Raw genomic sequence first — 21,863 nt, 5'->3', positions numbered from 1 at the left:
CAAAGAAGCCACCAGTGCTCAAACTGAGAAGATGTAATTACAACAGATATTCTGAAGTTATCAATTAAGAAAACCACTGGTGTGCAGTAAGAAACTAGCCCCTAGATGGCATTCAGATATCCGGAGGGTATTTTGCAGGTACCTCATTCTCAAACTGTGGAGGGGGTGAAGAAAGAAATGCAACGGGCAACAAATAAGTGGATTCTGCCTTTGATGGTATAATAAGCTAGAAGGAAATGAATATTAACCTTAAATTAATTATGGATTAAGTACCCAGCCCAGAATCAAGCACCAAGCATGTTGATTTGTTCTTGGTATTCAAACATAGCCAAAAATCATTCAAATAACTTAGGAATCTCACCTCCTGCATCCTAGAAAGGAAATCCTCCTTACAAAGCCTATTTGACTCAAAAAAGAACGGCCAAATGGTGTGAGCAGGACATTTTACATACTATTGCTGTTTCATTCTTGAGTTGGTATTCCCCAAGAGGGGGGCATCACCTCCTGTTAGCACACAACAACCACCCAGAGCTTTATTTTACCTGTCCTCTTTCTGCCCATCAGCGGTTCACTCTTTTGATTGTTCTTCACAGCAATGATGTAGATGACGTATTCAGTTCCTGGTTCCAAACCTAGGGAGGGAGGAAAGACAAAATTTTATATTTAAAGAGAGAGAGGGGGGGAAGGCCTAATGATAAAACGTGATGGTCAGCTAAGAGAAGGACAGCTTTGTTCTGTTATTATAGTTCCTAATGAGAGACAGTGGTTTTATGGGCATGCCTGTCCTATAAACACAATACATGTCTCCAATCAGATCCGCTATCAGATCTGAACAATACACAGATGTTTCCTTCCCCTGCCACCACAACTGTTATGCACTCAAGCGAAAGAGCCCATGCTTCTGGCACTCCGTCAGTCACGCATTCTGAAGACTCATGTTTTGTGTCTGCAGCATCTGCAATCCTAGCTGACAGGGTCAGATTTCAGCTTGTTCTGAGGAGCATGGGGCTGGACTCTTTGCACTGCCCCCAGAAAGCACGCAGGAACAAAGCTGGGATTTTTCTGCACAGGGAGGGAGGGAATTCCTTAGTGCTTTCTGTGCAGTGATGTCCTTTGCTGTGGCTGCACGAGCTAGTGGTATATTTACGCCTGGTAAGAGGGCAAGGGGTGTTGAGAGGACAAAGTCAGACAGTTCCCAGCTACTAGTAAAAAGAAAAACAACTCTTAAGCTCAAGTGCATCAAGTGAGGAGCTCCCGAACAAAGCAGAGACACGTACCAGTAATAGTGGCCTCGGTGGTGCTGGGCCGAGGGCGAGGCAGGAGCTCCTTGGCTGGTGAGCCAGGTTTCTCGTACCTGATGATATAGCCTGTGATCTTGGCTCGGGGAGGCTGCCAGGTAGCCAGGAGGGAGTTGCTTGTGGTTGTAAGGAAGCGCAGGTTGGAAGGAGCATCGATAGCTAGGTGAAAACAAAAGGAAACAAGTCAAGTGCAGGAAAGGCGAGCAGCTTTACCCAGACTCTCTCTTCTGAGACCCTTTTCAAACTCAGAAATAACACGTATTGCTGCGAGTCATAACATTATATGTGGTCAGATATGCACAACTTCTGCCCGCCCACAGGTGATCGCTGCATGAACATGAGCAGAGAAGTCAGGCAATGTCATTACCTGTGGAGGCATCAATCACTACTGGGGAGCTGCGTGCATTCTCGTTCAGAGTGTAAAGGTAGATCTTGTAGTCAGTGCCAGGTTGCAAGCCTGAAATGAAGTTGAAAGAAACATTAGCTTTTCTTGCAAAAACAGTACGTACACTACAAAAGGCAGCTCCAGTTAGAAAACACCGCCGAAGATTCTTCACACTATCTGTTGTAACAGTAATCTGAGAGAAATCATCTAAGAGGGAGCACAATGTCCTTCAACAACTTCTTGGAGACTGCTCTTAATGACTCAAATATTTTTTCCTGTATTACACACATCAAGGAAATTCTGCTACAAAGCAAGAACCCAGCATACACCTGCTGATGGCCTGCTGAAGCATCTCACTCACCAGTGATAGTGTAGGCCCTGACATCAGGGCTGATGGTTCTCTGGATGGGGTTCTGGCCACTTGCTGGGATGGCATCGATTTGGAAGCCGGTGATGGTCTCGGTCTTGGTTCTCCAGGTAATGGTGATGGTTGTCTCTGTGGCATCTGTCACACGGGCCCTGCGAGGGGGACTAACATCTGCACCAGAAGGAAAGTGTCCTGTCAGTACTGCGGAGATTGTGAATCTGACCAGCTAAATGTTTGTGAAGGCCTTTGTTGGACAGGGTTTGATCTGTCTTTGGGCCTCCCCACCCAGCACAGAATATTTGAGGAGGATCCCCCACTTACTTTCAAGAGTGGTCACCACCCCCTGGGCTGGTCGGCTGGTCAGGGAGTCCTTCAGTGCATACACACTCACTTCATACTTGGTTGCCACCTAGAACAGAAGAAGTTACACCATGTTATGACAAGGACCTGACAGGGGGAGAAATGCCCTTGTGTTCGGTAGAGCCCCATTTCCTGGTGACCAGTTACCGAGGTATGAAACATTAAAATCCATCAGTGAGGGATTAATGGGATGATTCTGACTTCCACCTGTCATAAGAGACGTGGACCCTGATAAAAAGAGTTGGTAATGCTGTTAGTGTACATGTGTGCACCCAGGAGCAGAGGAAATCCTGGAAGAAGCTTGTCATCCCTCATTTTGGGATCTCTGTGCTTCACAGCTCACTCTTCAGGAAAAGCTAATTCCTATCCTGTTTCTCCTGGGGTTAATGGATGCCATTTGCTATGATAAGGTGCTCTTGCTGTGAAGAAAAGAGAACAGTGGAAGTTAAAGCTTTAAGCATGGTCTTTAGTCTTTGACTGCATCAGACCGGGAGTCCACTTAAATTAGAATGTATTTTAAGGCTCACTTTTCAAAATGATTCATAAAACTCCTTAAAAACAGATCAGTAGCTTTTTAAGATAGCAGGCACCCCAAGAGCAGTGATTTTCAGCATTTTCCAGTACACGAACTACTGAAATGTTTCCAGTGGAGAAGATGGCTATATAGCAAATTTAAGCATACTCATAAAAGACCTGCATTTTTTACTTACATTTTGCAGATGTCTTAGAAATAGGCAAGACTGCCAGATCTCCCATATCACAGCTTGAAAACCACTGCGTAAGGTCACTTTATCTGACCTCTTTTGTGAAAGATGAGTAAAAGCATTTTTCTGGGTTGTTGTTGATTGTGAACCTGATTATTTGCATTTGATTAAGGCATCCAGTCTCTGTGCTAAACCAGGGGGGAGGAGGAATGCAGATTCAGTAGGCCAGTTCCTCGCCTTTTAAAAACTACGATAATGAATAGTTACAGCTGATGGCTAGCGAGACTTCAAACGGAGTCAGACCCCCAGGAACTGTAATGAGCTACTCCAGTTGAGGTTTCCAACCCAGGAATTTTAAACAGGTTCAAGTTTTAACATTTCCTTCTCATAGCACACCAAAACACACTTCTCTGCATCGCACAAAGGAAAGTTACCATTAATCCAGACACAACGGCAGATGTACTGTCCGGAGAAAGGTTGATTTCTTTCATAGGACCAGTCTTCTCTTTAGGGTTCACTCTGACTCTGTAGCCAGTCAGACGAACGTTTGGTGCATTCCAGTTGACGGTAAGACTGGTGGGAGTTACCTGAGTAAACTGCAGGTTTGTTGGAGGTGGGATTGCTGCAGAAATCAGGATTGGCACACGGTTAGTTTGAAGGAGATGATGGTCTCACATAAAACAGTATTCTGTCCTGAACATGAGACACTTTCAGGCCTGAAATACATGAGGGGGAAAGCAGTGTGCTTTCTGCAAACACAGGTGCACAGCACCATGGAAGGGGATAAGGCATTCAGGAGGAGATTCTCAAATCTGTGGTGAGCCTTTTCTGGAGAAATAAAGAGGTCTCATTGCTTCAACCCCAAAGTTAGGTGAGCAACACCACTGAGATACAAGGTGAATGCTTTGGGAGGTGTTTACACCTGTAATAGGCCAATCTGTTTTAATTCTTCTGCCTGCCTCTGCTTTTCATCACACGGCTGGTAGTTTAGTCCTGCTTCACTTGTCTCTCTCTGTTCATTTCTAAAGCATGACTGATGTTTTACTAAAGTAAGTAGGAAGCAGGCTCAGGAATCGCAAAGAGGATATAAAAATACTGCCAAATGCAGAGGGGAAGCATTTTACAGCCACTTACACAAGTGTAAATTACTACACAGAGAGCAAGGCAATGGAAAAGCAGAGCTGTGGTGGCCATAAGGCTCATCACAAGAGGCTGTTTGTGAGCTAATATATCTGATATCTTTAAAAACAAATGCTTGCATAACACAGGAAGCATCCAGTGAAACCTCTTGCCTTACTGTTTGTAATCCTCAGGCTGTAAACAGGGAAAAATATTCCTTACTATAGTGCCCCCTATTAGCATATTGCTGTGAAGTTTTCTAATTTTATAGACTGGAAATAAAAGATGTTTCTCCCTTGCTGCTTTGCTCAAGCAGAGCTCAATCTAAAGGCCATAAGAGCCAATGGAAGTCTTGAATGGCTTCAAATACACTTCTGAATGAGCCACAAAGGGTGAGCCACAGCGAGTGGGCTTTAAAAAATTACTCCATTTGCATTTCTGGCAGGTAGTCAGCCAGCTGTTTCAATCATTACAGCACTTTGCTTAGGTTTAGTGCAGCAATCTGAACACTAGGAACCACTGTCCTCATTACAGCCCTGGAATTAGAGTGCCAACTTTTCATCCACAAATGAATGGGAAACCTTTATTACAAAGGTGCTACCGCGACATGTCTGGCACTGTGCAAGCTTTGTGATGAATTCCATATTGCTAGAAGTAATTGTATCTCAAGGAAGAGTTTCCTTTTCCTTTCTCACAAAGGACTTTTAAATGCGCTCTGCTCTGGGTTGGATCAGACTGGCGCATCAGGGAATGCGGTCTCCTGAACAGAGAAGGCCCTGTTCTTGTGGAGGTGATGTGAGTGCAGGGTGGGGGCATACACATGGGCTGCAGTCCTTAGGGCAGTGCCAGTGAAGAATGCGGAAGCTCTGAGACTTCTGAGTCAAACTATCTCCAAGCTTTTCACACTGATCTGCTCCACGAGGAGGTGAGGACCCTGGGGGCTGGAAGCTGCCCTAATCTCTCTGGTTTTGGTAACTGCTTTTGGTCACAGGGCCCCCAAACCCTACAGACAAGACAAGGGTGTGGAGAGAGGGTATTCCCACTGGGCACTTGGCTCCCTGACTAGGGACTGAACATCACCAATCCACTCAAGGACTGAGAAAAGGCTAATAAGGTAACATCCCTCCTTTCCCTGCAATCTGCTCCTTCATTCCAGCTGTTTTTTCCTGCATGCTGCAGGCTGATTTGGCTGGCAGCCAGCTCTCCAGTGCCAGCTCCTCGTCTCTCGGAGCAATCACATCCCCTTTGCTGCCCCCGGGGGCTTTCCCAGGGCCTAGCACCAGCAGCACACTTTACCCAACGGGGCAGAAGCCGCCGCTGCCATGGCCTGCTGAGCGTGCAGTTAGAGGTGTACCTGTGGACTGGGTCCCAGTGAGGGGCAGGCTCTCCATGTCATCGTATATGGCAACGATATTGATAGTGTACTCAGAACCTGGCCTGAGGCCATGCAGCTCAGCAGTGTCTTCTTCGCCACCTGGGGCCGGCAATAGCTCATGGATTCCATCCTCAGGGCTTGAGTAGGTCACCCTGTACCTGGTGACTTGCCCCTGCGGGCTTTCCCAAGCAATTTTGATGGAATCAACATCCACCTCAGTGAATGTTAGTCCTTTAGGGCGGTCAATGTCTGTTAGGCAAATTAACGGTAAGAGGTTAAGTGATAAAAAGCAGGTTGTGGGTGAGGAAAATCAAAAGCTTCTCTATTACATGCAAAGCAGTTTTCGGTTTTGCGCGGGCGAGAGGGTACTTGATTCTCCTCTGTGCTGCACCTTGCACACATGCTTATGTCTGTGCAGAGTCAGGCTGACAGTCTGCGGGTGCCAGACAGCAGGAAGGCACTCTGAGCCTCGCTGAACACCTTCGAGGCAGCCGGGACCCCGCTCTGTACCTGCATCTGAATCCCCTTGGCACTGGAACCCCCTTCAGACACCTCCAGCAGCATTAAGCTAGCTTCAAGTGGTCAAGAGGAAAGAATTAAGGATCTGGCCATCTCAAGACCTGTTTCGTCAGAGCCAGTACGTGGTGCCCAGTGCTAAAGGCAGCCAGACAGCCCAGCTGACTCGGTAAGTTTGCGTTCATGCTGCGTTAGCTTTTCACTATCGTCAGCTGCTGTGCGAAGCACCAGTCCGAGGAGAATCAGTCCCACTATTTTCTTTCATAAATTAACATCCAATTAACACACTTATCAAGAAAATTACTCGGTATATTACATTTTAAGATATCAGTTAGGAACAGAAAACTTTTCAGCTCTGTATTGAGTGCACAGAATGTCCCCAGGTGCAACTGGGTGATGCACACACTTACTAATTAGACCAATTAATTAGATTTTCCTAGAAAGGAAGCTTGGTGCTAGACTGCAAGGTAAGTGAGCCTTGCTCCATACAAGTCTACTGTGGCTACCACAGAGCTATACCCATCTGTCATACATAATAAAAGGAATTATAATGCCATTTTTATATTGCCTCCAAATTATGCTCATCTAAAGGATTGAAACTTTATTTGCCATTTTATGTTAGTCCTGAATTTTCCACATTTTCTAGTTGGCAAAGATGATTTTTTCCAGGAACTTTTTGGTTTGAAATTGATGTGAACTTTCCCCTTCTCTGAAAAGCTTCAGGGAACTGTCTGTTGTCTTTAGGACAGTCCTGCAACTATTTGTGCCTGAGCTGTGGTTTTGAACGCAAGCTTGAACACAGGAATAGTGTATATGGAAATCCCTGCCCCAGAGATGTCCCTGAAAAAGGCACTTTACATCAGAGGCACTCTTCAGAATTAATTGCATGTTCCCTCTTGCCTCCTCTGTGCTCAGAGCAGTACTGTCCAGGCAGATAAGAGCAACTGGAGGGTGGCTTTTTTTTTTTTTCTTTTAGTAGTGCCTAGTCACAAATTCTTGGTAACTCATTCAGTTCCCTTTACTCCTTTGCACAGGACAAATGCTCCAAGTTCAGTCCAGTCCCTTAGCAGTAATCACCTTTGCCAACTAACTCCACAAAGGAGATCTTTGCACATTTTTTTTCCACTGATTGGCTGAAGGCAAAGCCCAAAGAAACTTCGTGGCTTTAGTGAAAGAAAATTGGAAGCGCTGCATTTTGTGGGGTGGAAAACTGCATTTTGCCAGCGTCTGGGGGAGAAGGACTGCATTTTTGCCAGCATCTGCAATTTAGGTGCGTGGTACTTATCGCAGGGCAGGCCACCTCATATTCTCCTGGGAACCAGGCACCTGCCGCTTGGCTTCACTGGGGATGTGATACTGCATGGTAGATTCAGACATCAATAAATAACGTGTGTTTTGTTACCGCAAAGTGAAATACATACTCGTGACAGCTGTCTCCACCAAGGGGAGGCTCTCTCCGTTCTGATTCTGAGCGTAGACACTGACCATGTACTCAACTGTGGGCTGCAGACCTTCGATAGTGACTTGTGTTTGATCTGGCAGGGAAAGAACAACATTAGTCTGTCTGCAGCTGCACAAAGCTGTGGAGAACTGGCCTCCAAGCACTCTTGGATGAAGGACCTATATTAGTCATTTTGCGATTGAACATTAAAATGAGACAAGTTTGACACATCAGGTTTAAATTCTGCTTGCACTATGCTTCTCTGGCAGTGCAGGACAAGGCACCTGCAATTTGCACCTGCTCAAAGGCCCCGCAGCTCAAAGGGAGAAGATTAACACAGTAGAAAAAGCAAGATCTGACCAGTTCTTGTTGTTTTCTGCAATAGGATTGACCATTAAGCCCAAATGCAGCACAAACATGCCTGAGCGATGAGATCTGCAAATCCCACAGAACCTTCTGCCCGTGTTCCTAAGAGCAACCTGAGAGCTGGCTGGCCCTTTACGGTCACAAGATCAAGGGACTAAGTTCCATATGCTGTGCCTAAGGGACAATTTGACCCTCAGGATTTTGGTGGAAGTTTTGCTGGATGGTAGAAAACCCAATAGCATTTGCTTAAAAATCCAGTTACCTCACGGATACACTGAGGTTGCCAAGAACAAACCTTTGCAGCAGAGGGGCATCACAGAAGTGTCAAGCTTTCAGGGCAAAAAAGTGCCCTAGCTTCTGCTGCATGAAACTTCAGTGAAGTTAGCAGGATGGAAAAAAGTGTAAGCAGGAAAAAGTTTGGTTTGGAGCATATGCCTAGCACCTGATAGTGCTGATTCTAGTGGTCCAGTCTTGAGTGCTTTATAGACCTGTTGAAGGATGTTGTGTACTCTTACCTGGAGGGACATTTTTAGTTTTTGTGGGTCCATGGCCTTTCTTGGGGACAGCTGTCACCCGATATCCTGTGACTGGGGATGTTGAAGGGAGCCATCTGATGCTGATACTGTTGTCCTGCACATCGGTAACTTGCATCTGGGATGGTGTGTCTATTTCTGGGCCATAAAAACAGGTTTTCTGAGTACAATTCTACAGGAAACTCTCCCTCCACTGTTACCTCCTAGCTGAATTTTTATTTTTCTCTCTTTTCTAGGCTGTGCTTCTTGGAACAGAAAACATAAGGGACAAATAAATAGCAGCATGTTAGCCCAGAGCAAAAAGGTCTTAACCATGCTATATGGGTGACATACCCATATAAAGGTTAGTTGAGTATTTCTGTTGTTTTTAAAGGTTACTAAATGCTTTCATCTGCAGCTACGGTAGGAGTAGGATTATGCTAGATTCAGACCAAGAGTGAGAAGAGAGTCCTGGATTTAGAAATTCAGGTCTCACTGCAGTCACAGTACACCAGAAGCACCAGAGTGGAGTCAGCCAGGGCTTCCTGTATAAAAGCCCAACAACACTTCTACTCCACAATGAGCAGTCAAATATTGCTTGTCCCCATCTGGGCTCCACTTGGTCTCCCCTCCTCCAGAAGTCTGAGTCTGTGGTCCCCTTCTGTGTCAAGTAATTATCATGCTGGGCCACCATTATATGCAGCTCCATGGAAAATGATGTGTTTAAAACACAGCCTATGGCTTCTAACACAAACCAGGGATCAGCGACAACTTTTTGGGGGTAAGCCAAAACAAAACAGTTGTGGTTCTTTTTTGGTGATGTTTTTGTAGAGTTTTGTCATATAGACAGGTCTCACCTGTTTTGTAGGTGACAGTAACTGGCTTGCTGCTGGCAGGGCTGTCTCCACGACCAGTTACAGCATACACGGTGATAGTGTAGTCCACGCCAGGTTTGAGGCCAGTGATGGTAGCAGTGGACACGGTGCCAGGCACTGTAAACTCCTGTACAGGGCTGCTTCCACCTAAAGAGGATAATGTGAAGAAAAAGAAATGTAATGGATCTCTTCAAGTATACATTTTCAATCATAAAAAACCAGGACAATCTTAGATGCATTAAGTTGAAGAGATGGTGTTGATTTCAGTGAATTTTGCATCATTTTTTTTCAGTCCAACCCAATGAAAAATTAAATATGCACACAGAACCACCTCTAAAATGACTGGAGTGCTCCAGATGCTCCTTTTTGCAGGGGGCAGATGAAGATAATTTGCTCTCCTGCATACATAAACCTTGTATTCGACAATCTTCTTTAAACATGCCGCAAAGATCTCAAAGAGAGGGGTTTTTGTCTGCTGCAGACAAACTGTCTCTGCTATTTGCTGTGGCTTTCTGATAGCCTCAGACTAGATCTGCTGGTCTGCAACTGCCAGAGCAGCTTGCCCTCACCTGTTTCACCGTAAGTGATCCGGTAGTATCTGACTGTCACTGCAGGAGCATCCCAGGAGATCACGAGGCTGGTTGGGCTGGTGGGGGTAACTTCCAGGTCCCTTGGAACATCAGACACTAGAAACAGAAGTGAGAGAGAGTCTGAACACAACAGACATCAGTTACAGATCACACCCATTACACTGTACTTCTCTGCTTCTCATCTGTCCTAGTTCTAGCCCTGTGCACACAGCTACAAGTGATGTATCATATCTGCTTTTAACAGCATCTACCTCACTAGAGGACACCCAAAATCCTCAAGGCAACTTTTAGTCAGCTTACTCATCCCTCAAGGCTTACCTGTTGTTTGCTGGCCAACCAAGGGCACACTCTCCTCCCTGCCATTGATGGCGATGATGCTGACCACGTACTCGGTCCCTGGGAGCAGGTTGGTAAGAGTGATGGAGTTCCGTGAGGGGGGCACGCGGTCCTCCTTGGGCTTGGTAGGACCATGCTCTGGGTGGTACCGGATTCTGTAGCCGGTGATGGTGGCACGAGGAGCAATCCAGTGGACGGTGAAAGAGTTGGCAGTTATATCCGAGAAGTCAAGGCCAGTGGGGGAATCGAGACCTGGGTATTTCAAAGAGACAAGAGACTGAGCTCCGCTGAACTAATCATCACCACTGTCTTGTTGCATGAAGCTCAGTACCATGACTCTGCCATATCTTAAGCCAAATGCTACTCAGCTGTGGAACTAAACACACACATGTTCAGGATCAAAGCAAGATAAACAAGTACTGGAACACAACTGCAGGAAAGTGTATGGCAACTTTGGTCAACATCTGAAGTCTTCTCTAAATAAGCAGCCTGACTTGTTTTAATATTTGTTCTTACACAGACAACACAACATAAAGCAGCACACAACCAGCAAGCTCTGTTACAGCTGTAAAACAGAAGTCACTGACGGATACAATAGCCTCTGCCTGGGCTCACACAACTGGTACATTCATACTAGGGTCTATGATGGTCTATTTAGAACCAAAAGTTGTGGCTCACACCTAATGAGATATTAGACATCCTAGTATTTCCCAAGTTGTGGATTTGCATTGCTCTTTGATATCTAGCTGATGGTCTGTCAACAAGGTGACCACACAAGCAAGGGCAGCAAGATCAACTTAATGGATGTCACTAATTAACACACATCTTATGGTTTGTCTAAGTACCTGTTTTCTGGATTCCAGACAAAGGTGCACTCTCATGTTGCTCAGAAACGCTGTAGACTCTCACAAGGTATTCAGTACCAGGGAGCAGATCTGTGGAGTTTAAGTAAAGGGGTTTAGACATTTCTTTACTAATGACTAGAAGTCACTTAAAAAGCTATGCAATTTTAATTGTGTTTTAGGGGGGTAATCAGGTTTTACCTGATGGAAGATTCAAGCCTTTGGGACAGTCAAACTTAAATCTTTTTCTTGTGGCATTACTGTTGCCACAAATGTGTTAGCCTGAAGGAGCATGGTAAGCTGTATCACTGTGTTCTTGTGTTGTGGGGACTGGCTAGAAGCAGTGAGATTTCATCACAGCCCCTTCTAGCTATCTAGTTATGTACCAGGGTAAAGCTTTAGCTGATATAAACTAAAACAGAGCCAAGGATTTTCAATACAGCTATTATAATTCACATGAGCTTCCGATGTGGACCCTTATTCTAAAAAGAGCTACTGTATTTCATTCAACCAATCCAATTCCAGGATGGGGAAAAAAAGCCTTGAAATAAAACAAAACTTTTGCACCAGCAAAAATTAACTCAGTTTTTGAAAAGTGCCCAAGATTCTTTGCCACATCGCTTGAAGTTCCAAACAGTATTTATCTTCTGGTCCCAAACATACAGAACCAAAGGAACAATGACCTTTGGAACATTCTGATCGCCCCCCCGCCTAAACCTCTGCACTATAGGTCCTTGTCTTCTTTGGCAAACTAGGAGAGTAATATGTATTTACTCTTAATACCTAACCAGGCTGCAAAGCAAAGCAATTACCCCATACTCTGATACACCACCGTCCTTGGACTGATGGGAAAAGCTTTCCTGTGGTTTGCTTTTAACTTAGTTAAAGCAAGTGGCCAAAATCCACCTGTGAGAGTTTGCATGAGGCTACTCTGACATCAGCTTGTATCAGCTGGGAGTTTGGCCAGTTATACTTACAGCAATTTTCTTTTTCCCCTCATCTTATGCCATGTCTCCACCCATAAACAAGGGGCCTCTTATATTTGTCTTATGTAATTCTCTTACTTGTTAAGACCACCATGTTGTCAGAGGGTGAAATTGTCAGCTCTGCAACATCTTCGTCCTTCTTCACAGGTGAGTAGCGCACCAAGAAGCTGCTCAGCACGATGGAAGTTGGAGGAGTCCACGTCACTCTCATAGTATCAGGCCCCACGTTAGTGAAGCGGAGGTCAGTGGGAGGAGGCACAGCTACATAGCAAAGAACAAATATATATTAATCTTCTCTGATACATAAAAGTTGATGGAGACACATGTTTAGGGAGTCACTAGAGAAAATATCTCATGCATAACAGACTACTGTGTCAGATCCATGCAAACAGACTTCTAGACTACATTTGGTTCTACTACAGTTAAGAGAAAAATACGCCTGTACTGCTGTCAGGCTCCTTTAGCATCCTGGCATTTCCCAGTACTTTAAATATACCCTGCAGGGCTAATTTGAAAACAAGGTAGCAAGTTTCAGTAACGTGCTTCTTGCAGCTGGATTTCATATTACAGATGTGGAGCCAGGAGAGGTTTAAAGTTGCCATACAGCAGCTTACAGCTGGAAAAGTCATCTCATCTAGAATTCATACATGCACACACAGGAGAGGAGAGGGTATACCACTAATTTCCTATGACTACTTCTACTTGTGTTGAAGGATTTACAGCCTCCGGATTTTCAGACACAATAGGAGTTCATGCAAGAACCAGTTTTCAGCTCGCCTTCTGCCCATGCACTACAGAGACCCTCGACGGTGTGACATGGCTGTCAATGGCATGTCCTCAGGGAGTGGTGTTTCATCTGCATCCTGTAGGGCATTGTGGAAAGAGAGGGGCCACCACTGAAACAAAGTGCTAGAGGCTCAAATAGCCTTCAAGGCTACAGATAAGCTGGAGGGTGCCTGCTGAACTGCTTCACCCTTTGGCACTGATTTTGGGGGAACCACAGTTTAAACGTCTGGTGTATATATATATATATACACGCACATGTTTCACAGTCTCAATTCCAACTGGATCCCAGAAATCTGAATGTGATTGAAGCTTGCAAGCCTGCAGCCATTCACAGTGTAAAGTGCCTCAAATTAGAAAATTGAGCAGTGCATATCCAGCCCCAGCTGCCATTTAGAACAAGGATTAAGCTGGGTTTTTGTCTGTTTTTCCCCCAGTGAGTGGCTCAATTCCTCTTTGGACAAAGCCCCGTCATCCCAACAGCTAGTGACAGCATGAAACACCGTCCATGTCACAAAACACAGAAGTTTTCAAAATTCACCAGTTTGCTGTGTCAGAGTGGTAGGGGCGCTCTCTCCGCCATTAATGAGTGTGATTACACTGATGTCGTAATCAATGCCCGGCTCCAAGCCTGTGACTGTGTAGTATCCTACTGAGGAGTCCACAAAATCTTCAAAAATAGGGACACTTTCTCCTGCCGCAACTACTGTGATGCGGTACCCAATAATGGTGGAGGCATTTAACGGGGTCCACCTCAGGCCGATGCTTGAGTCAGTTATGTCAACAAAGCTTAGGTCAGTGAGTTGGGGCACCTCTAATGAGTTAAAGAGCAAACGGGAGAGGCAAAGACATACAGAGGCAAAAGAAAGACAGGGGAGAAAAAAGCAGTGTTCATCACTATTAACATTGACAGAACTGTGGAAGCAATCATGGTGATATGAAGACTTTCTCTTAGGGTTTGGGGGAAAATGGAATTTGGGGAAGGGGAGGGTGTTGGGGTATTTTTGCAGTTTATTTTGTACCCTTCTACGCAGTCTCCAGCTGCCTCACTGGGCAGACAGAAGCTGAAACCCGGATTTCCCCCAAGACAATGTTCTTTCAATTCAGACATACAATTTTCAAAAAGGCCTGCAACAGGCCAGGCATTTATGAGACAAAGAACCATCATTTTCTGACAGAGGAAAAAAGCACACCCCAATTATTTTTTCAGAGTTAAAAACAAAAGAACAAGGTTTATTCATGTATATGAAAACCAATATTAGTGATTGACCTAGAGATTGTGTTGTCTTGTTCAAATGTTAAGTTTAACTTTTATCATTGGGATCATAAAAAATATCAACCCCTTTAAAGGGGATGAACTGGCCTACACCACCAGCCAGTGAGAACCCTCATAAAGTTTCAGTGAGGATCACCCAGTATCCAAGCTACTTACACTGGACTTGGAAAAAAAAGTCTCAGATACCTGTAATGGCTTGAGGGTCTGGCCCAGAATTCCTCAAGTTCTACTTACCACTAACTGCTGCCAATATATGTGCTAAAAAAGATGATCCAGAACAGTGAATAATAAAAATACATTTTGGAAAGATGACAAATGGTTAAAAATGAGCTTTAGATGGTAAGTATTCTGTAAGAGTGAGAATGTCCCCATAGTCAGCGGGTATGCCTGGCACATGATGTGGCCGAGAGGCTGACTTGATTCTTTGGCTAAGTTTTTCAAAGTCTCAGAACTGATCCTCTGTAATGACCTCCTAGATATTGCCTACATTTCTGTATGGCCAATGAGCACAGCTCTTCCTATAATTTTTCCTATAGATATTATTCCTAGAGCAAAGCTGTTCTTTTCCTGTACGTTAAGACCAACAGAACAAGGGTGCTTGTGTGTGTCAGTGTTAGATGCATCTTTAACCTACAACGGCCAAACCTTCAGCTGCTGAAGTCAATAAACTGGTATTGACTTGAGCCACAAGATTTGGCTGTAGAACTTTAGCCAGGTGATCCTGAAATCAGTGGGAGTTAATATCTGCCTTTCCTTATTCAGGATCAGATACTGGTAGGTGAGTGAAAGATTCAAGGCTCAGTATCAGTTCTGTTGGACTGTTACGTCTTAGCTTGAAAAGGAATTATGGGAGAGTAATATCGCAAGAGACTGGCTTTAATAATAGTGGTTATGTTCTATTTTACTGTCCTGTCAGGACAAGAGAAAAAAATAACTTATTTTACAGAATAGATGCCAAAAATATCATTTTTCTGTAAAATCGTTGTTAATCCACATGGAATGCATGTATCATATCACCTTTAAAGAGTGCTAAAAGCCAGAGACATACATTCTTAGCTCTTTCTCACACCAGAAGATGGAAAAAGGGCTAAAGCTATTACTGCCTTAATTATGCAGTATCACAGTATTAGTTGACTCCCAGGGAGCATACAGCACTTCAGTGAAGCATGGAAATTTAAAGCAGTGTTATACGAGCAAGCAAACAGTAGCTGGCATCACTTCAGGGCTGAGCAGAAACAAAAACAAACAAACAAGGCCCTCACAAAGGAAAATGAAATGAAACCATCTGGGGAGATGGACATTAATTTTGCTACTGTGGCAATAACGGTAGTTTCTGCAGTCATCTCAGCATGTAATGAGATGGCACAGACCACTTGTGTCCCAGAAGTGCTACAGGAGATGGATATTTCAGTGTCTGCCCTTTTCTCTGTTGGGCTGATCTTCTGCCACTATTGCTGCCAAAGCTTCCTTTGCTTGCATCCTATTCATACCTCTCCTCACCTACTTCCTACCCCCACTGGCTGTGCTCCAGATGCTGGGGCACTGCAGGGTCAAGTCAAATCTCTGCTGCTCTCCAGCTCAGTGTACTGCTGCACCAGCCCCGTATCTCCTTAACACCATGCTGTCTATGGACAGAATGTAGGCTGCCTACACCAAAGTGGGTATAAAAGCTCCTGTCATACCCTGGCCCACAGCTATTCTGTTTGAGACTGAACTCCAAGCCCTCTGCCATCAGACTACCTGGAGTTCTGCAATGTAGAGCCCTCTGGCTCAACGATTTGAGTTTTGTGTAGCTAAAACTGCTGCTCATCCTTTTGTTACCTTGTGTGATGGTTTTGGAGATGGGGACGCTCTCCTGCTCGTCCTTGACTGAGTAAACACTGACGTTGTACTCCACACCAGGGTTAAGGTTTTCGAAGGTGCAGGTAGTCTGATCTGCACCTACCACTTCCTCCAAGGTGGAGCCCTGCTGCCCATCGGTAGGAGCAGTGGTCACTCGGTAGCCACTAATTCCTGAAATACAGATATCCAGTATGCAGTGAACTCATGCTCTATTGGTATCAGGCATCAGTATAAACATCTGAGGCAAAAATTACATTTCACAAATGATTTTGCCACCCTGAGCCCAGCAGGCAAGAGGTTCCCTTGCCAAGCACTCTGAAATGAGTTCTGGGGGCACACCACCCTCACAGCATTATTTCAGTTCCCTGTGAGACCTTCCCAAGCTCCAAAATCTCATGACATATCAGGAAGGAGAGATACATCTGGTGAGAGTAGAGTTTTCAAAAGCCTTTCAATCCTTGTTTTATGGGAGCCAATTGTACAGCTCCCAACAGATTCTACAGGGAAAGATCTTGAACGCTTTCAGAAATTCCATGCTTACTCTCAATGGCATGAACTCACTCTTCACTGCCAAAAGTCTTTTTTGGGTCTATTTTGCTTTCCTGTTTAAACACCAGTTGGAATATTTGAAGAAATCCTTCAAATCCCTAAACCAGCTGAAATGATTAAAAACATTTTAGATACCATTTTACATGGAATGCAAGCCATGAGAAGTTCTATGGCAACCTATACTTAACAGTGAATTATATCTTTGGACATATCCAAAAACATATTTTTTTCCTTAAATGGTTCAATAGCAAGCTTCCCATCAAGATCTCAGGCACTGTAGAGTAAGCATTACCATTCTGGTACAACAGAGGGTTCAAGCACAGTGTGAATTCATATCGTTACCTGGAGTTGTGCTTCTGTCCCAGGAGACTATCAGGATTCCAGTATCAGGATTAGGCTCCAGGCGCAGGTTGGTTGGTGGAGACAGGGCTGCAAGTGTTCAGAGAAATTAATCATTTATGGCACTGAGAACCACACTAGCTCCCTCAGCATCCCTTCTCCCCACATTCTGCCCTCACCCTTCAGAATCAGCTAAAAATGTTATTCTGAAGCTGTGACCCTACGTTGCATGAGCTAGTGCTACTGTCACCTATGCAGAGACACCTTCCAGACCACAGCTGGAAGAAGAAACTAGGACTCCCAGAAGACAGGAGCACAGAGGAAGCAAGGGGAAGGAATAATTATGGAAAAGCAGAAGTGTCATACGTGTAATCACTCTCCTGATGATGGGAGTCTCTCTCTCCTGGCCGTCCATCAGCACGGTGAGGCTGTAGGTGTACTCCACTCCTGGGGTCAGGCCAGAGATCACAATGCTGCCAGAATCAGAGATGACCTCCCGGGGAGCCTCTCCACCTTGGCTTGGGCGCACACCCAGCTGCAGAGAAACAGCAAAGTTTGCTTTTCAGTCTCAAATACTCCTGTCCCAGGTAATTATCAGCATCCTGACTTGTCATCCAATGCAAGGATCATGGGACTGTATGCTCCACACCAACCATTAAACCTGTAGCTTGTTTTAGGCAGCCTGAGCTCAAGCTGAGCTGTTCCATACCCTCTGGTTGGAAACCTGATCTGTCTAGGCCTTCACGGTCCTATCAGCAAACTGACTGCAGAAATACAGCCACAAGGGACCACGAGGCCTGTAAATAACGTGTCCCTCTGAGGAACATGATGTAAAGAGGACATACTTGCATCAATCTCTCCGATCTGCACCTGCCCCCTGTATGTAGAATATTTTTTGCACCTCTTTCATTTGTGCAGCATTCACTGTAGTCCATATTTATCAGCTGTAATCAGTCCACCAAGTTGCAAAGAAAAAAGAAAATCACTGGATTTTGTTTTCTCCTACCTTGAAACCAATCCTTGGGGCAGGTGTCCAGGTGATGACAATAGAAGTCTCAGTCACTTCTGTGTTGAAAGGAGGAACAGAGCCAACAGGCTGATCTGTGAAGTGAATTAACAGAGATTAGCTGCTGTGCTGGTGATGAACAGTTGGAAAACACAACCTAGGGCAGTCCAAATAGCCAAAGCTATGTAGTAAGATGCTAAACTGTATTAGTTTTGAAAAGCAAAAAGACAGATGACCTCTGTCTGCTGCAGTATGCAAGTGGTCTAGTCATGGTCAGTGCTTTTGTTGTTCCTGAGGAAAACCAAAATATTGAGCCAGGCCTCCTAACTCCTCTCTCCATCCAACCCCAAGAATTTGGCAAATACTGATTTTGGCTTGATATCTAAAGTGTTCCTCTGAAAGCAGGTTTTTCCTTCACCCACCATATGCCATTCAAACAGCAGAACACTACATCCTTGTTTGTCATCCAGCTGTCCCAGCTAGGACCAGCTCATCCCTCACACACATCTTCAGCTCTTTTGAAGTCAGAGCGAAAGAGTGCTCAAAGTCAATCCAAGGAATTTGTGGTCTCATTGATATCCGTGAGGAGTCCCACACAGAAGCCAAGGCTTTTGTGTATCCCAGAATCAGTCTAAATAACTCCACTGCACTTAATCTGAATCGACCTCATTAATACTGAAGAGATTGTTTATTCATTTATAGTCTCAAACTGGAGTGGTTTCATTCAGATCAGCCAGAATTTGAAGACAATATTCATCTGAAGATATCTAATCATATCCTAATTGAGAAATATTTATAGATAAGACTGTCTCTGTCAGCAAAAAGCACTTTGCCAAGGTCAACAGTGTTACTGTGGTGGTGAATTTAAACCCTTATTTTAACTTCATTGTTATAAAATAAACCACATTCCCTTTTGAAAAGAGGATGTGGTTCTGGGCTTGGAGGGCTTTGAGTTTTGTCAGTTTATATGACTGCATCATTATTTAAAAAGGAAGTCTACTTGCTCTTTCTAGACGCACACGTGGTTTTTTCTACAGAACTGCTTTTACTCTCAAGATCTGCTTAGTATTTCTTCCATGGAAGCTGCACAACTGTAAGTGACTGAGATCTTAAAAAAAAAAAGTGCGTAGAATGTAATTTTTGTGTTAATTTCTATAACTGCTGTTGCGTTGCCTTAGACAGCATGATTGGGCTTGAGAAATGACTGCCTTCAGCTTTAGACAAATAACAGATTAATTATTCCTTACCCTTTTTAAGGGCGCTGTTTGCTTTCCTTGATTTGCCATGCCAAAACCAAACAACTGGCAAGACCACGTAAAACTAAATGTCTTTGTCGCTCAGTTAACCAAAAACTGAGGTACCAGCAATGTTTCTACTTTTGTTTTTAATCATCAAAAAGCTGAAATATATTTTACTGAGAGCTTTTTGATGCAAATAACTCTTTTACTGCCAAAAAGTTCAGAAAGAAGAACAAGGAATATTTCCCAAGCAGTTCTGCTGGAACACCACTTCAAAAGGGATCTTCTGTAAACCAGTTCACAATAGCCACTTTCAGCACAAGCCTACAGTTTTGAGGAAGGGCCAGGGTACTAGGGAAGAGGAGTGTGTGCCTGTTATACTTACAAGTTGTGAAGACTCCAGTCTCTCTTGCGCTTTGCAAGTCTTCTTTAACTGCCACGAGGTACACTGTGTACTCAGTGCCAGGCTGCAGGTTCCTGAGAAGGTACTTAGTGGCAGCAGGTCCCACGTTGTAGGTCCGTGGCTGGCCTCCTCTCGTGGGACCTGCAGTCAGCCGGTATCCTGTGATCACAGCACGGGGCCGCGTCCACAACACGAGCACTGAGTGCTCCGTGGTATTGAGGAATCTCAGGTTGGTCGGGGCATCGAGTTCTGGAATAAATAAAAAGTAGAACATGCATCAGTTTTTTGGTTCAATCCCATCTCATCCCTACTTCAAAAGGGCTTCCACTACCTCGCATAAAAGCATGGGTGTAAAGTGAGGTGGTTGTGCCTGTATTTTAAGGCATTAGCATAACAGCAAGGAAGAGTGAAGGTGAGGGCCAGTAGGGAGCTGGAAATAGAAATGAAATAGCCATATCCATGTCTCAGTGCCACCCACTAATATGCACTGATCCTGGTTTTGGGCTCCAGCCAAAGAAAATAAAAGACTCCGTGCCACACAGATCTGCCATACATGCCATCCCACAGGGCAGCCAGGCTCACAGCAGAGGCAAGACAGATGAACACAACAGCTCTGAGGAATTGCCATAGTTTCTCATGAATGCTGAACATTTTTCTTAAATCATCTCAGTTTAGACTTGCCAGTATTAGCAAGACTGGAAACCTAACTTTAGACCCTTTTCATCTGGAAGAATAAATGTTTTTGAACCTTTGCCCAGTCCTCCTCCCTGCCCCTCCTCAAAATCCCTTCCCAAAACAAAACACCCCCCTGCCTTGTCCTTTTCATGACAAAATAACGAACAGTCAGCAGCTTTCTGGAGAAAACCAGCCTAGAGTTACTTAAAAATAACCACGCTGTGGAACTGACCATACAACAATCCTAAGCATGCTCATCTCTCCCACGGGAGTCATGCAACAGCTCTTATCAGGCTTCCTCCGCATTTTATCGCTACCTCTGGGAAGCTGCTGAAACCGTTCACCCAGAAAACTACACAAACAAGGGCCTGAAGTGGCACAGCTTCTGAAGTGCTGCACTCGAGTCCCCAGCGAGCAGCAGAGATGTCACTGCCTTCAGCTAAGGAGCTCTTGGGACAGGATGAGACTCAGACAGGGAACAACACTTGAGCAATTCCATCCCACAGCAGGCAGTGTGGCACCGGCTGCAGCAAGGAGTGGCATGTCTACATGGCAAGCTTCCCCACCTTTTCCAGTCCCCAGTCGCATGTTGAAATTAAGACCAGTGAGGAGAGGTTCCATCAATGCTCTTTTTTTGATGGCAAATACCTTTCCCAGCCCAGCAAGCAACATTTTTTGTGCTAAAATTAATGTTTTTGTCACCCTCCCAGTGATTCAGAGCAGCAGTTGTTGCTCTTTTCCCCCTCTACGTGCTTGTTTTCTCCTTTTTTGAAGGGGGAAGGAAAAGGAAGCAAGGCCTTCCTTCTTCCATCCCTTCCGAAGATGAGGAAAATATTTCAAAGAGACAAAGGATGAGTGTGACTCTCCCTAGGCCCCTCTCCAACAAACAGGCTGAGAGTCAGCTTTCTCTTTTCTTGGTACTTAGGTCTGTGTTGAGTCCCATCTGACAAGGACTGCATCTTTATCTATACGTAGTCTACAGTCGGTTCCTTTCTGCACAACTTAATTTGACAGCTCTATTAGGCTTTTATCACTTCCTCTCCCCATACTGAAGAAAAAAGGGGATGATACAAAGCCACACACACATTTGGAGTTTGTTTGTAGACTGCTCTTTAACGGAAGGCCAAGAAGAGAATCACATTTACACCGTGGGAAGAGACTTCTGCTGTGGGGTTTTCCTTGGGAACTGTGAATGATTTCTCTTTCCCAGGACTTTCGATTACAGGATGCAATTTATGTGACTACTTTCTGAAGTGTGGTTTAGGCAGAGCAGTTAAGCAGATGATCACAGCCTATGGAAGACAATTCTAGACATTTGTTACTAGCCCTGCGCTCTCTGAATCAAGTGTCTGTGCTCTGATGCACACTGCTGCGTGGGGATTTCGAGATGGGCCCTACACCTACCCAAGGCTCCTGAAAACAACCACAAAACACTCACAGATCTGAGATTTGAGCTCTTTTTCCTACACACTTCTGAAAAAGCTCAGATCCCTAAGCTGCATGGTTCCTAACTTTATGGCTGTAAGTAACCATTTCTCAAACAGCAGGACTACATTCAGATAACCCCGTTTCCTTTCCTTCCTCCTCATCTTTATAGGAGTTGGGCAGGATTCTCAAAAGCTTTTATTTACTGAAGAGTGTCAGAAGAGCAGATGTGTATAGCTGAATGTAGATTTAAAT

At 44.7% G+C, this 21,863-nt stretch overlaps 1 protein-coding gene across 6 annotated transcripts in view; it reads right to left on the bottom strand.

Moving 5' to 3' along the window:
- Positions 1 to 21,863, bottom strand: part of FN1 (fibronectin 1) — a 52,443-nt gene that overhangs the window by 7,413 nt on the left and 23,167 nt on the right. For 3 of the 6 annotated variants that reach the window (XM_068686318.1, XM_068686317.1, XM_068686319.1), the window contains exons 20-39: positions 19,491 to 19,757; positions 17,868 to 17,962; positions 17,228 to 17,396; positions 16,865 to 16,951; positions 15,953 to 16,144; positions 13,397 to 13,669; positions 12,151 to 12,333; positions 11,090 to 11,179; positions 10,227 to 10,496; positions 9,888 to 10,004; positions 9,301 to 9,465; positions 8,447 to 8,602; positions 7,546 to 7,659; positions 5,588 to 5,857; positions 3,549 to 3,736; positions 2,372 to 2,459; positions 2,045 to 2,221; positions 1,666 to 1,755; positions 1,278 to 1,457; positions 543 to 632 (exon numbers count right to left, since the gene is read on the bottom strand). In XM_068686318.1, the coding sequence (XP_068542419.1) occupies positions 543 to 632; positions 1,278 to 1,457; positions 1,666 to 1,755; positions 2,045 to 2,221; positions 2,372 to 2,459; positions 3,549 to 3,736; positions 5,588 to 5,857; positions 7,546 to 7,659; positions 8,447 to 8,602; positions 9,301 to 9,465; positions 9,888 to 10,004; positions 10,227 to 10,496; positions 11,090 to 11,179; positions 12,151 to 12,333; positions 13,397 to 13,669; positions 15,953 to 16,144; positions 16,865 to 16,951; positions 17,228 to 17,396; positions 17,868 to 17,962; positions 19,491 to 19,757 (3,261 nt within the window). The remainder of the gene's footprint in view (positions 1 to 542; positions 633 to 1,277; positions 1,458 to 1,665; positions 1,756 to 2,044; positions 2,222 to 2,371; positions 2,460 to 3,548; positions 3,737 to 5,587; positions 5,858 to 7,545; positions 7,660 to 8,446; positions 8,603 to 9,300; positions 9,466 to 9,887; positions 10,005 to 10,226; positions 10,497 to 11,089; positions 11,180 to 12,150; positions 12,334 to 13,396; positions 13,670 to 15,952; positions 16,145 to 16,864; positions 16,952 to 17,227; positions 17,397 to 17,867; positions 17,963 to 19,490; positions 19,758 to 21,863) is intronic. The other 3 variants (XM_068686320.1, XM_068686321.1, XM_068686322.1) reach the window with 3 other exon arrangements.

Source organism: Anas acuta, chromosome 6 (assembly GCF_963932015.1).
Source record: "Anas acuta chromosome 6, bAnaAcu1.1, whole genome shotgun sequence".
Classification (NCBI taxonomy): domain Eukaryota; kingdom Metazoa; phylum Chordata; class Aves; order Anseriformes; family Anatidae; genus Anas; species Anas acuta.
Note: the sequence above shows the minus strand (reverse complement) of the source record. Positions and strands in the feature narration are given on the sequence as shown.